The sequence below is a fragment of the Triturus cristatus genome, chromosome 5_1 (genome assembly GCF_964204655.1).
Source record: "Triturus cristatus chromosome 5_1, aTriCri1.1, whole genome shotgun sequence".
Taxonomy (NCBI): domain Eukaryota; kingdom Metazoa; phylum Chordata; class Amphibia; order Caudata; family Salamandridae; genus Triturus; species Triturus cristatus.
The window spans coordinates 757,152,021-757,168,258 of record NC_140587.1 but is presented as its reverse complement, the minus strand read 5'-3'; the positions used below and the strand labels follow the sequence as shown (position 1 = coordinate 757,168,258).

Below are 16,238 nucleotides of genomic sequence, written 5' to 3'. Positions count from 1 at the left end.
CATCAACACATCTCTGTGCACATACCTTCTGAGGATCTCAGTTCCACCCGTAGCTAACATCACTGCAAGGGACTTTGCCACCAAACGTCAAAGGGGAGCCCACTCCTGTGTTGGCTTCAGATATCTGGATTCCCTCATTTGTTCATTGAGCCTGGGTTGTCCCTACCCTGGTACAGTGTGATAGCTAAAGCTGAGTGAAGCACTGTTAAATACTCTTTTTGTGTAGGGAATTCATTGGTCCCTCTGCGTGTGAGCAGAGTAATTAACTTAGCTCAGCATGGTGACAAAAGGCCTGGAATCTGTTCCTGAGCTGAGCAAGAGAAATATGAAAACTCTGGACGACCCATAATGAGTACATATAGGTTCTTGGGACGGCGTCTTCAATCTTGGTGCACCCCAGTGTGATGCTTTACTCGACTTTGTAGGCTTAAGGGAAGCGAAATTGCACTTTAAGGCAGATTTCCCCCTATGTGTATAATACAGTGACACTGCAGATAAATGAATAAACTCTACTGACCATATCTATGAGTACCCACTAATATTATAAGGGCTATCTAAGGTCAACCTCTAACCTTGCAGAGTAACATCCGGGCCAGGCTACCTGTGCACAGTTATTGGGCGGCACACATGTGCACATGTAACCAGCCAAGGGCCCCTTACCCTAGCTGCGTCATAGCGAGCTTATCTTAAAAGACGAACACTGGTGGTGAACACACTCAGACCATTTGCCATGTGATTACTAAGGGTGAGACACAAGTACTGAGACTCAGCCACAGTACAAAGTCCACAACCGGGTGATCAAATAATAAAAATCGCTGGGAAAACTACATGGACACAATTAATTTGCAATACAAAGTTTGCTAATTATTTGTACATAGCACAGTTTCATAAGAAGACAGAGACACCCAGCTCCTATGTGTGCCTGTGCACAGGGTCAGAAGGACTTCATAATGCAGACTTTTGAATTTTTTCACATTCAAATTGGCAGCAATTTGAAGCCAGGACAAACTCGGTTAAAGGAGGAGGGGTAAAATCTAAAGTAAAAGTGGTATAAATATCAGGCCACCCTGGCCCAGCATCCTGGTGGTTGTAAGCTGTGCTTTAATGGAAATATGTAAGTGCAGTGTTGGAAAATGTCTCTCTCTGAAAGGTGACCCCAAACAGTTAGCCTTCCTCCTCCTCTTTTTCCGGCCTTGTTTTTGCAGGCTATAGGACTCTGAGAACTTTACCACCGCTAACCAGTGCTAAAGTACACGTGCTCTCTATTTAAAATGTGGTAAGTTTGTCTTCTCCACAATTGGTATATTTAATTTACTTATAAGTCCCTAGTAAAGTGCACTACATGTGCCCACGGCCTGGAAATTAAATGCTACTAGTGGGCCTGCAGCACTGATTATGCCACCCACTTAAGTAGCCCCTTAACCATGTCCCAGGCCTGCCACTGCAGGGCCTGTGTGTGCAGTTTTAAACTACCATGTCAACCTAGTGGGCCCTGGACAGCCCATGGGTAGTGTGCAGTGTATTTGAAAAGTAGTACATGTGCTTTTAAGTTTTGCATGTCCTGGTAGTGAAAAACGATTACATTTGTTTTTTACCACTGAAAGGGCTATCTCTCCCATAGAATAATGTTCGGATTACCTTATTACCTTTTATAAGTGTATTTTGTAATTGAGAAGAGTTAAGACCCCAACTTAGGTGTGACTTGATGGGTCTTCCTGGGAAGATGGTGGGGAGAAGCTGGGTGCAGCCTAACACTTACACATGAATAGGCTGTGTCCTGTTCACACACAAAGGGCTTCGTAGCCCCCTGTAGTGAGTCTAGAGCCCGACCTCTGTGCACTTCATAAACCGTTCTTTGAAGTCTCCCCCACTTCAGCGTCACAACTGGGAATTAGTACTGGACCTCTGAAGCCACCAACTCTGTACACTTCTGGGTCTGTGGATACTCTCCCAGGAATAAGGACTGCTGTAATGCAGAAAGACGGCCACTATGCTGGACTGCTGCTCTGGAAGAACTGCTTTTTTGCTGTGCTGACCTGCTAAGAGCCTGCTGCCCTCGTTGCATGGGTGAGAAGGACTGTGTCTACACCACTTAAATACAGAGTCACTCAAAGAGCCTGCTAGCTTGCCTCGTGTTCTGAAGTCTCAGGGATGTCAAATACTTCCAACTACCCTGCTGCAGAACCTAGACTCTGCCATCTTTGAGTCTTGCCCTGCCAAGTGGTGCAAATCCAGTCCTGGGCACTTGGATGTTGCTGCTCTAGCAGAAATCCATGCAGTAATGCAGTTACATCACTTGGAACCGGTGCATCTCCGCCACCGCATTACTGCTGCTGAGAGGATCAAGGACATCGCACAGCTGACAGCATGGTGCATTGCCTCAATTTCCAATGCATCTCCAACTATGTCCGGCTTGGAGGCGACGCATCACCTATATCCTAAGGATCAACACCAACACATGTCTTTCCTTGCTCCTCACTTCTCGATGTCGACTGACTGACAGTCTGAACTTTTGGATTTGACCAGGCCTAGTGCGACCAGATAGCCCCAGTTGTTGCTTTATGCTTTTAATCACTACATTTTGGTTTATTCTTCAAAAATTCATAACTCTGGTTCTACTTATTAGACTTGTGTTGCGTTGGTCTTGTTTTTTTTATTAAATTAAGCTTTATGTTTCTAACAAGGTGTGGTATCTTTGTGTGTGTGGTCTTTTCATTGTTTTAAGTGTTGCTCAAATACTTTTCACCTTGCCTCTTAAGTTAAGCCTGACTACTCTGAGCCATACTACCAGAGGGTGAGCACAGCTTGACGTATGGTGTGCATGTTTCTTACCCTAACTAGTATTTTGGTTCCTGCTTGGACAGGGTGCACAGCTCTGCCAACCACACACCCCATTTCTAAAATGCAGATACTCAGTATTTAGAGTATCTGTTTGCTCCTAAGAAGTGTTGGTACTCTCCCATTAAATGTATTGCAGCAGTGGTGAGAAGAGCAGATACTCTCCCATTAAATGTATTGCAGCAGTGGTGAGCAGGTACTCTCTCTTTCAAATGAAAGAAAAGCATTTATTTAGCACCGGAGAGTACCTGCCCATTTAAAACACTGGTTGTAAGGGTGCCTGAAGAGCAGCAATTTGATTTATTGACTCTCTTTCTCACGTTACCCACTTAGAAGGAGGAAAAATTAGATCTGAGGACAGCTGACAAAGAAAGCTCCTGCAAACAATTTTCATTACTGAGCACCTTTGCAAGAATTTCCGGTAAAACGGTAACAGCTCCTCCTGTCGCTCTGATAAAGGTTAACATGGGCGGCACCCAAAAGACTCGTACACTCAATTTGAGTTGAGCCTTTGTGTCCCAATTTCGCATTTAACGCGAAATAATGATGAGTAATCAAATCCACGTTTTGGACACGGTTGCACAATTTTAACTAGTATTTTGCTGGTGAAAAATGTAAAACCTTTTAGTGATGTGATGCCGTTTTACCATGACACTGAAGAGGTCCGACCGCACCACTCACATTCTATTTTTTTCCAAATAAACAAATATTGTACATCAATAGTAGAATGTGTTTTAATCGATTACTGCACACGTTCAGTTTGCACAAGACTCTGATTGGTCTATGGAACTGCATTCCAGTAGTTGCAGCATTGAAAGGTTGACGAACACAATACAAATGTCAGGTTTGCTTGCAGGCGGTACCCTTCACTGAGATCTACCCCTCTTTCAGCGAGCTCAAGACCCTCTGAAAGAAGCACCGGCCTCTGCAGAGGCCCAGGCCCTCTCCCTGAAGTGCACAGGCCCTCTCATTGTGATGGGGGAGATTGACTACTATTCAATGGATGTGACTTTTGTAGATGAGGGCTCTTGTTTTACTTGTGCCAGGGCCTTAAACCCTTTAGAGGGGGCATTTTAGACCTCGGGAAGAGCCACAAGTAATGAATTTCCATAGAGTGTGCTCGAGGGGACTTTGCCCTCCACCGTCTTTCAGAAGCTCGAATTAGGGGCAGTGTTTTGTTTTTATGCAGGTGTTCAGGGATAGGGTGACGGGCAGTGTTATTGAGGGTAGCTGAACACAAAAAGCCAGGACATGGCAGCACACATTTTCTCATGAGTCAACATTCGCTACTGCCCATATCTAAACCAGGGGCTTCATAGAAAGGTGCACGTCCACACCCCGTCAGCTTATTTCATTGTCACTTAAGAAACACTGACATTTACATAATTTTCTGTCAACATAACATCATTTCCAGACTGATCCTTCCACACATCATACCATTCAGTCCTTGTTCTCGGTATGGTGTTTGCACTTTGTAACACTATTAGTAAGTAGCCTAAAGAAGTGACCACTGGAAGTAGGCAGGTGCATATTCAGTCCCTTCTCTGCATGTAGGGAGTTTTGGGGAAAATCCGTATCAAGGTCCGGGGCAGTGACCACCCTAAACCATTGTCACTTCTAGTGGGGAGAAGCTAAGGATGGCTAATGAAACCTGCAGCCCCTGAGACTCACCTTCTTTTTATCCTTCATAAACAAACAATACTATGTGGTGCATTACAATGAAAGCAATTGAGATGCTAAGTCTCATCATTATTATTTGCTCAATTGTATGTAAGACTTGGTACATACATTTACTGCTTCATATTAATAATTTGTTATTTTACACCATACAAAGCTTTTTCATCAGTAATCTCTCATAACAACTTTGTTGAAATAATAGAAAATCAGTTAATAAACATGTTAAATTCATTATTCTACAAATTCTTCTTTTCCATAAATGAAAGCACACTTCTACCGGTGCTGGTTTTCAGCTTTTCTCAATTTCAATGCTATTTTTCTAAACGTGTGCAAAGTGCACATTAGAGTTTCACTGTCAAAATCAGTTTTTATGTTGTGTAAACAATGATCAGCATTTACGCTGCATCAACATGGTGACATCACTAAGTTGCACTGACAAGACAGCATGAAAACAAAAGAAGGAAATCAGATATGAAGAAGTCATCAAGCAAAAGCACACTTCAAAAGGTTAGGCAATTCAGAACACACTGGGCTATCATAATATTAAGAGACTCTCATACAGCAGAAATGCAATTTTGCTTTTGAAAAACTCAAATTCAATAGAGCTAACATCGATCTAGACTCATTATGAGCGCTGCAGGTTTTAGAAATTGAATCGCAGATATATAGAAATTAAATTTGAGCCACTAATAATGTATTTGCCCAGAGGAAGCAATAGATGGTTGCCATGAAACGTGTTGGAAGTATTTTTTGACATGAAGTTTGTTGGTAAACTCTTAATCAACTGCAAAGAAATGCACAATGGCAAAGAATTGGAGGCAAGTGTTATTTATTATGCCATCCAATTGCACAGTAAAGAATATAATATTGGTGCACTAATTAAAGCTATTACCTTGAAGCTGCCTATTGAGGTTGATATTCTAATTTGTAACACTGCCACCTGCTGGAGTGCATTAGTATACTAGTTCATTGCAATGAATCTCTGCCTTTTTTAAAGGGTTTGTTCGAGGGACAGTTCCAAAGCATTCTCTTTATGTGCATAGTGGAAATAAAGTTCCAATCATATATGAAAGCAATACTTTCAGCTGAAGCATCATGGTAAGGTGGGCGGACAATCATATTGCCCTGTCAATGTCAAATTGTCAAGCAGCCATCTTAGCGTGCCTTGGCAAGTAGTAAGAGCATTGAGTGCTTCCTGGGTTTCCACAACAGGGGAGCCATATTAGACGCTACCAGTAAGTTGACATGAGACAGTAACATTGTAAATTGTAAATGCATGCAGTGCAGGCTGTTTGAGGCTGGAGGAGAGTCTGAGCTGCAAGCAGCTCTTAGAAACGGATCAGTAGGGAGGCAATACTTCCAGGTCAGCACAGTAGAGACTGTAAACAGACCCAGATCACAGATTGTGTCGTGGTCACGGAGCGGTGAAGCTGATGCAACTGCAAGCGGTTTTCAAGCATTTCCATGTGCCCCAATCTGCTTACGAACAAAGAGAGTCGTCTGCCTCCCTCTGTTGTCATCCCGCTCCAGAACTGAATTCAGCACATACATTTCAGTTGTACTTTCGACCATAAATCTCCAAATCGTCACAGAGGTTAAATAGGGCATATATGGGTGCAGTAAAAATGGTTGAAATGATTGAACATAAAAAACTATCACGTTTGAAAGAAAAACATAAATGAATATGATTCTTAGATCAGAATAAAAAAGATATCTTTATTCCATCTGATAATAAAATGTGAATAATCTCACAAATAGATGAAAGTCGGAAGGAACAAAGCATGTCTTAAAGTGTGTTGTTCTGTTTTTAGCACTACAATGCTATCTTGTCAATTGCATGCGGCTTGTACCTTAGGGGCGTGGTTAACAATTGACTGACTGCAATCCCCAGTGACTTCAGTGCCCCTTGCAGCAGGGCTATTTTCAGAGACACGTGAAAGGAGAGAACCGTCCTGGTCCCCTGGGGCTGAGGGTCAGCGATCTGAGCGACAAGGTCTCATATGAAAAGCATGAGCAATACTTCCTCGGGGCTGCTGGACACCCGACTTAACTATTGTGGTGCATGCAAGCATGACTTCTGGCGACCAGTCATTTGTGAGTTAAAATAGCCTGCTGAAATTCTGGTATTTGTGGCAGACAGGATCTTAAAAGACTGACTTGATAAGATAGATGTAACTAGAATAAACCTCTTGTGCATCTTGTAATTCAAACAATTTTACAGTCTGATTGTGCACTGCATTAGACAATTTGTGAGTTTAATCAAGAGAATAGCCAGAGAAAAAAAATACCCCCAATTTAACCCACATATAGCAATAAATGTGCAAGTAAAGTGATTGATCCTAGCTCTTCATATGAAGGGCCATGGGAATTGTACCCCTGGAAAAATTTGCAGAAATTGGTGCCAAAATACAAATCTTACAGAACATTTTTAAAGAAATGTTGCCAAAAAACTACACATTTATCTGTACTGGCTTATTTCTTACAATAATCCCTTCCATCTTCTTTCTTTCGTTTTATGCTTCTTCCCTTCCTTCTTTCCATCATCATTCCTTTGTTTTTATACCTATTTCATACTTTCTTTCCATCTCTCTTTCCTTCTGTTAATTCTTCTCTTATTCCATCTGATTTTTTCTAACTTTTTATCCTTCTTCATATCCCTTTATGCTCATGTTGTTCCTCCACACCTTCTTTACATCTATTCTTTTTGTATTCCTTCCATTACTATTTTTTTCTGTTCTTTCCTTCAGACGCCCATCCTTTTGTCTCACATTTCTTCATTGCATATTATTTTTCTGCTTCCCTTCTTTCTCTTCTTTAATTTTTCTTATTTATTTTGAAAACATCTTGAATAATGCCAACTACATATGGAGGATCCCTGGGAAAACGAAATTACTGCTAACTATGGAAATATGGTTACAACTTTAAGACAGCATATCACTTAATATAAAGGATCGGCTTATCCATGAGCATGTTAATTTGTACTTCTGTTGTTTACTCATTATGTTTCATATTTTATTTATTATGCATATTTTTGGGGGGTTGTTTTTGAACAGGGTGTTCACATATGTTTTCCACATATATTATCTGGTCTTGCACTCAGAATGACAGCCCCCAGGGGCAGTGAAGGTCGCATACCAGTCTTTCCCTGGGTTGCTTCGTGCGGGGCCACAGGACAGGGTGGGGATAGGCTGGGGAAGGGGCGGGTTCACTGGGGAGGTTATATAGGTGTGGGAGGGGACACATCCAGCCTCTTCTTATGCCTGGCACCACCAGGTGAGGATTAGTTAATTAAAGGCTTGGAGTTTTTTGTAGGGTGAGGGTAGTTTAGGGCCATTTTCGGACCTACCTGGGTAGCGGCAGGAAGTTCTGTGGAGGGATATGGGGACCCCTTCCAGCAAGGTGGTCAGAGTGGCCCTCAGGACATGGGGGGCCGCAGGCAGAGCTGACCTGCTCAAGTCTGGTGTCTTAGAACAGGTCCAGGTAGGCATGGAGCAGCCGGTGCGCTCCACGTCAGGAGGAGTGGCTGCAGCGGTAGCGGCATGTCTGAAGGAGCCGCTGCCACCCAAGCATTCAGGTATAGGCCGAGAGAGGAGCGCAAAGCGTGCCCCCGCTGTGCCAAAGTGTGGGGGCAGGCGGAGGAGCCTACTGGCACATCTCGCCCCCGCGGATCAAGTCAGTGTGGCTGAGGTGGGCGGGGGTGGGGCTACAGGCTCAGAAGGACGTGCAAATGCACGTCCCCCTTCTGGTGCAGGTTGACATGACACCACAAGAAGAGAGGGTGGGGCCGCTGGATTTGTCAGCTAGGCCCCCTCAGGGAGAACAGGAGGAGGAGTTTGGGCAGGCAGGCCCTGCCTTCAAGAAACAAAATCAGGAAAATAAGGGGCATGTGGCAGATGAGACAGAAGAGGCTCAGACAGGGCAGCAATACAACAGGCCACCAGGGGGCACGGTGGACACCGGGGTTACCAGACCTGGACAGCAGAGTAAGTGGCAAGGGATAAATCTGGAGGCACGCATTAGTGAAGAGCGCCTCCTGGTTCAGGAAACTGAGGCCTGTTGGGCCAGAATCTGTAAGGCCAGAGAACGGGAGGGGGCCTCCACGCTGGTGGAACAATGAGCAGTTTTCCCTGGTGCGCGTGATGGGCCTCATGGCAAAGGGGGTGCCAGCCATCGAGGGCAGTGGGTCCTTGAGGTCAGTAGTCAAGGGGCAGGTAGGGAGGGAGCTCAAGCAGCTCAAGGGTCTGGTGGTGCGAGGGACCCTCTGGGTTGGAGCAGCCTGGGGAGCAGAAAGCACAAGCCCAGTGTTTGAGGCTTGGAGAAGGTGAGAGATGCCGGCGGGGAGCAACCCGGCCCCGGGACGCCAGGCCAAAGCAGTTAGGGGTCCATTGTGGCCTGCCTCCAATGAGGGATCATGCCTTGGAGAGTCAGCAGGAGCCCTTTGTGTTGCAGAAAGGAGTGCTTGAACGGAGTGTGAAGAGATTGGAGTGAGAAGACAGGTTTGACATGATGGGGGTGCAGATGACCTGATCTTGGATTATGGTGATGACAGTGATAAGTGGGAAGAAGGAGAGTTATGGGAGGAAGAGGACATACTTGGGAAGAGGCCTGCAGGGTCTGAGTAGAAGAAGAGCGAGGTTGGCATTTTGCTGGTGCCTCATACGGACAAAGGGAGTACCAAGGAGAAGGGAGCTCGAATCCAAGGTGGAAAGGGCTTGAACAAGTCAGTGGGCGGAGCCATCACTGCAGGTAAAAGTGAGTGGTGGGCAGCATGGGGCACTGACAATGCAGGGAGGGTAAGTCTTGCAGGTCAGTGGGAGTGGGGGTGGATGTGGTGGATGATTCAAGGTCTACACTGAAGGGCTCTGCAGGTCACAATGGCACCAGCCTGGGCAAGTGACAGTAAACATGGGGTGTGTATGGGTGTCCAGATGGACGACAAAAGTGATACAAGCAAGAAGGGTAACAAGGACGGAACAGATGAGGATAAACATCATAAAAAAACTCCCCTACATGGGGCTGGCAATGCCAATGGGGTCCCATTTGTCAGAGAAAACGAAGAATAGAATATGGAAGCATGAATGCGTTGATGTTTTCAAGCTTCTACATAGGGAAATCCAGGCTAAAGAAGGGTCTAAAGAAGAGGAGTGGGAACAGACAAGGAGGCCGAGGGTCCCAATAAATATAAAAAAACAAGACTTCTGCCTTCTTGATTTATGCTAGAATTTATTGTGAGCAGCATCTGGACATGGTGATTGCTCTTTTGAAGTATATGGACATCATTCAAAAGGCTCAAATGCACTGTGGGGGCTATGCCTGGCTGAGTTACGATGAAGAATTTTGGGCACAGGTCGGTGCTAACCCGGATAAACCATGGAGGGAAGTAGATTCCGAGCTATGGATGCAGTGGATGTTGTTCACTCAGTCCTCGGCATCCAAGTATACAGCTAGTGGTTTGCCGGTGACCTATTGGTCTTTTCAGGCCCATCCTGCTCCACAGGGAGAGGGTCCAATTCAGAAGCCAGCAGGACCCACCACTGGGGCGTTCTGGAACTTCAACAAGGGTTTCTTCTCACGGCATCCCTGCAAATTTAAGCATGAATGCTCCAAGTGCGGGGGGCGACACCCCATTACACAGTGTTTTACATTTAACACCCCTGCAGAACAATGGAAGGCCTCTAGAGGCCGAGGCCAACCTGGACCTAAGGGCCCCTACCCCATTTAGGGTGAAGGCCTTGATACCTAGACTCTCTGTGTACCCTGACAGGGAGGCAGCTTTGCGGTTGTGATGGGTACTTACTGAAGGTTTCCGGATTGGGTATCAGGGTCCAAGGGCATGACGTGGGCAGAAAACTTAAGATCTGCTAAGAAACTTCACCAGGTGGTAGTGGCAAAACTGAACAAGCAGGTGGCAGAAAGCAGAGTGGCAGGTCCATTTCTTGAATGGCCACCGATGGACATGATTGTTTCCCCACTGAGGGTAGTGCCCAAAAAGGGGGTAGGGGAGTACAGGATGATTCACCATTTGTCCTGGCCAGAGGGCGGATCTGTCAACGATTTCATTGCTGAAGAGGATACCAGAGTGTTGTACGCCTCTGTGGATGACGCAACCTGCTTAGTTCAGAAATGTGGGCGGGGGCTGAAATGGCAAAGCGTGATGTTAAATCAGCCTTTCGCTTGTTACCTAGTCATCTGACTGACTTCTCCCTGCTGAGAATGCAATTCAGTGGGGCCATTTATGTGGACAAGGTACTGCCAATGGAGTGTGCCATTTCCTGGGCACTTTTTGAGCTTCTTAGTACATTCTTGCAGTGGGTCTTTACCAAGAGCAGTGGCCACCAGTAAGTATCTCACTACCTGGACGATTTTCTGTTAGTCGGGGCACTAGCCATGGGAAACTGTGTGCTGGCGTTACGAGATTTTGAGTCCTTAGCACAGGATTTTGGTTTGCCTTTGGCGCCAGAGAAGACAGAAGGGCCCAGCGTAGTGTTGACCTTCATGGGAATTGAGTTGGATTCGGTGCCATGGGAGGCTTGTTTGCCAAAGGACAAAGTGGTGTATATTCAGGAATTTCTGACACAGGTGATAGGGGAGAGGAAGATTGAATTGAGGGCGGTGCAGAAGTTGCTTGGGTTTTTGAATTTTGCATGCAGAGTGGTGCGAGCAGGGAGGACTTTTTGTAGTTGTCTCTGCATGGTCATGTTGGGGGCAGTCTTGCCTTACCACAGGGTACTGATTTCCATGGTTGTGCGTGCAGATTTGTGTGTTTGGCAGACGTTTTGTGGATGAGTTTAATGGAGTGCCCTTAGATTTCCTGGATGAGAACACGATATGGCAAGTCCAAATCTTCTCTGATGCGACCGGAGCTCTGAGTTTTGGCCTTTTCTGGGATGGGAGGTGGTGTGCTGAGGAATGGCCAAGCCATTGGAAGGCATAAGGGTAGAGCATTGTGTTTTTGGAATTCTTTCCGCTGTTGGTCATGCTGTCTGTATGGGGCAACGAGTTGAAGAACAGGACGGTGCTTTTACATGTCGATAACATGACTGTGGTACAGTTGGTGAAGCGGCATCGTGCAAGAGATTTGAGGGTACTTAGATTGTTGCGGAAGTTCATGCTATTGTGTTTGCTTCTGAATGTGGTTTTCAGGTCTCAACATGTGCCAGGGGCCAGCAATGATATAGCCGATTCCCTGTGTCATTTGCAGTGGCACCATTTTCGCGAATTGGCACCAGGAGTGGAGGAGTTCAAGACACAGTTGCTGACAGATATCTGGGTCTGGGGGAAGTAAGAGTTTTGGGACTGTTGAGCGGTCATTGGCAGAGTCCACCAGGAGGAGTTACCGACTGGCATGGAGCAAATTTGGGGAGTTCTCAGGTTTTTCCTTGGCACGAATGCAAGAGGAGCATCGGAGCATGGAGCAAGTAGAGTTGGGTTTTGTTTTGTCCTGTAACAAAGGTTTGTCACCCACGAGTATTGCGGATACACTGACTGGAATCTCGTTCTATGGCAAGCTGTACCTGGGTTTTGACCCGGCTAAGGATGAGATTTTGGGCCGGGTTCTCAAAGGTTGGGGCCGGGTGAGGGTTGTGGGTAGGGTAACGTTGCGGGAAGCATTTAAGTTTAAATTATTGGGTGAGGCATTGGCTGTGTTGCCGTTTTGTCGCTATGATGGTTATGAGGTGGCGGTCTTTCGCCTGTGCATGATTTGGATGTTTTTTTGGGCCTTCCGGGTTTCGGAATTGTTGTGTACGATGCGACGCGGTGGGGTGTTGTACGATGAGCTGTATTTAGAACATGGGAGATTGAGGATTTGGTTACGTCAGTCTAATGCTGATCAAATGGGCAGGGGTAAATGGGTGTGGTTGTCTGAGGGTGGTATGAGGGAGGTGTGCCCAGTCCAAGAATGGCAGGGTTTCCAGTTGTGGACTAACCAGTGTTTAACTGAAGTTTTTTGCCATGCGGATGACAGTAGAGTTCCTGCGTTTCAGTTGTTGGCAGTACTGCGCATGGCACTATTCAGGCTGGGGAGGGATCCAGCCAATTTTGGGATGCACCCTTTCAGGATTGGGGCAGCATGGATACAAGGCGGGTGAGGTGGGAGTGTTTTCCAGAGCTAATTGTTCCCTTTTTCTGCTTTAGGCTGTGTGATCAGTACAAAGACCAAGACGGTTACCTGGATTATGGGACATTCTTTTGTACACTGGGCAATGAAGTACGCGGACCAGCAAGTATATGGATGGAACTTGGGATTACGGAGCAGTCACCATAAGTTACTTTAGTGGAGAAAGGGGGTTCCTTGCTACCTTGGCTGACTAAGTTGGTCAGAGAGGCTGCCCGGATAAGCTCTTGATCCACCTCGGGGAAAATTATTTGGTTAAGGTTTCAGGACTATCCCTACTTCAGCACATGCAGAGAGATCTTGAGGCAATTAAGAGAAATTTCGCAGGAACATGCTTAGTATGGAAAGAGCTAGTGCCAGGCAGGACTTGGAGGGGGGCCTTGAAACATGCAGCAATTGATATAGCCCAGAGAAAACTGAACAGGGCAATGAGAGTCTTTTGTCAAGCGCACATCAAGGTGCAGAAGCACAGTGGGCTCAAGGAAGAGGAGCCGGGGCTTTTCAGGCAAGATGGAGTGCACCTTTTGCAGTTGGTAAATGCATACTACATGATGGAGATGAGGGATGTGGTGAGCGCGTTGTGAAATGAGTCTATGTTGTGTCACAGGCCGTATTGTTGAAGGAGCGAAAGGTGCACGGGTGGGCTGGGGCAGGAAACCACCCAAAGGGGTTTTCATGGTTGGTTCTATTTTGGGAAGTGGTGATTCACATGCTGGCATATCCACCCTTCGGGGGGAGGAAGGGAGCATGGGGGACAGAAGGCGATGCACGGGTGCGACGACCAAAGGAAGGGTCTGCATTTTAGGATGGCTTGTCGTGCGAGGATAGAAGTGACTGGGTAGATGAAAGTTTACAAATGCAAATGTAATTTAAAAATAAATACTTAACTGGATAATAAATTACGGCTTAGTAAAAGTATAAAAACCTGCCTGATACTTACCTTCGTAGTAAAGGCATGTGTGGTAGTGGTAAATGTGTGTGTGGTAAAGGATCCATGATAAATGCTATTTCCCCTCTCATACCTGAGCTGTGACTAGAACACCAATTGACACTTAATCAAAAGGATTGAAACGTATTGCTTAATTTCATTTTTGGCTCTCCGTTTGATGCAGGACGTCTATAATGGGTTCTGTAAAACAACCCATTGGACGATCGGCTGCATTTTCCTTTTAGTTTTAATTCCATTTGTGTTCTCTGACACTGGTGTCATGTTTACATCTGGCTTGATAGCTCAGATGTCTGCAAGAAGTATTGGTGCCAATACTTTAAAATGTACATGGAGTGGACTTCGGCTCCACCCAGCGGAGACTACTTTCTTACTGGCTTCCAGGAGGAGCTTCCATCAGAATATGTGAGACACTATGTTACATCTGAAAAGAAGTACACTCAATCATCAGGCTTTTTGTTATACAAAATTCTTTAGCTTATTTATGTATTTATTTCTTTTATTTTATTTATTTAGTGGTTCTTAACCTTTTGAATTCTGTGGATCCCACTTAAGCATAACTGGAATCCAGAGTCGCCCACTGAGTCATTACTAGAAGCTAGGGACGGTTGTTAAAGCTATTTCGATAATATGAACCTCAAAACAATGGACAACAATACAAAACAAGCATTTATCAAATAAATACACATATAGAGAAATATTTTAATTTACCATCAAGTATAAAAAAAACATATATATTGTAATGGGAAGATTGAGGCTTTTCTCAATTCAACTGAGTCTACCCGTCGTCCATGCTATATTGTCTTTGTTTTTTGGCACTGTTCCCTCAAATAAGTCTGAAGACACCAACATATTTGTAGCTTCCAATTGCAAATCTCTTCATATTTACTTAATATTTTTAAAACATTATTTTACATTTCGCTTCCTTATTAACATTCCCTTACTAGTCTTATAATGTTATTACATTTTCTAAGCAGTCGTGGACCCCTTGAGTTAGCATCGCAGACCCTAAGGTGTCCCCGGACCACAGGTTAAGAAACACTGCTTTAGCTTATATGCACACTGTAGTGAAAACAATTATGTTTTTCTATTTTTCCCAACACTGACAATGTCAATGGGTCAGGCTTTAACGTGATAAACTTAATATGTGCATGTAAAGCATGTAAGCAGGGTTTGTGAATGAATGTGTTTATATGTGTTAACACAATTTGGTGGTGCTTAATTTTAAAGAAATTCGATGGTGTCGACATATTTAAATTAATTGTATGTGGGACGCTGCTCTAGTTTTGGTCTCGCGGACTAATGCACGCTGGCTCTGAATTTAAAATGAATGATGTTTGGCCTTTCGACTTCCGATTATCTGATGAGCCTCTGTTATGTGGGTGCACACTCTTCGCTTGTTACATATTTTTCTAATTTATTTTGCTTTAATAGTATCCCTTATTGTCTTTTAAAAAAATGTTTCTCCTTCTATGCTGTTTAGCCGATCCTTGACTAACTTTTGCTGGTGTCTGTTGAATATCTGTGATCGAAGACACTTCTGAGATGTACTAAAATGAAACAATATTGGCGAGGCAAACATTTCTGGCTTTTTTAAAAGTATTCTTCAATGATGGGTGAATTTTGTGGTTGCAAAGCTGTGTGTTTCTACACACATCCACAATTCCTGAGCATGCGAACATATTAGTGAGCAGCTGAAAACAAGATAAATGTATACATGAATAAGTGCATGGAGGCTTGTATGTACGAGTGTCTGACAACATGGATGAATGAGTGAATGCATCAATGAGTGGGCACATGCGTAAATAGTTGAGGGAAAAGGTGGACTTATAGCTGACTGGATAGTTGAGTACATGGATTGATGAGTGTGTGAGTGAGTGCTTTAATGAATGGGTGCTGAATTAATGAAATGAGTGAGTGCAGGTAACTGGGGCGTCCATAGTCTGGTTGATGACAGGAAGATGCACTTCCCTTCCACCATTGCTCATCACTCATTCATGCACTCTCTCACTTGCGCTTCTCTTCACATAACCATCACTCAGCCATTCATCTATCCAGGCTCTTAGTCACTAATTCATTACCCATATATGCACCCACTCTTCCATGCATTCATCCACTCATATTCACTCTTAACAATCCATTCAATCACAAGCTTGCAAATCAATGCAAGCATTTTCTGTCATGACAGAAGCCATACCTATAGGCTTTTTTTTTTATAGCGGAAAGCCTCTAAAAACACCATTTACATTAAACTGTTGTCATCATAGTGAAATATGCTCACCTCTATGTGCTTAATGCTTTCTTTTCACCCTCTAGCTAAGTGTCAGTGTCACTGTCAGTTAGAATGCAGTGTGTTGCCTTCAAAAGAGTTGGTGCCGCAAGGCAAAGTAAAGGTACGTGATGGCATCACAAGAACCCGATATTCTAAAAGAGCAGAGAAAGGAAATGTGCTTTAGAAACAGATGGCGCAGCTTTGCATGCATCAGTTTTATGGTTTGACGGAATGATTACTGTTTCTTTTTACTAAGTGAGCATGTGAGTTTTTTATGTTGTTGCTTGGAGCTCCATGCCGTATGATTAGTCTACAACAATTATCTTTTTACATAACACTTAGTACCATGGCTTTGGCATTTTATGTGCAGTTGATGCCAGGTGTTACTA

At 44.6% G+C, this 16,238-nt stretch overlaps 1 protein-coding gene across 1 annotated transcript in view; it reads left to right on the top strand.

Moving 5' to 3' along the window:
* The first annotated feature begins 6,457 nt into the window (after nt 1–6,457).
* LOC146831430 (uncharacterized) overlaps nt 6,458–16,238 on the top strand; it is a 41,395-nt gene continuing 31,614 nt past the window's right edge. Inside the window, exon 1 of the mRNA XM_085604156.1 lies at nt 6,458–6,609. Within this exon, the coding sequence (XP_085460282.1) occupies nt 6,516–6,609 (94 nt within the window). The 5' untranslated portion in view covers nt 6,458–6,515. The remainder of the gene's footprint in view (nt 6,610–16,238) is intronic.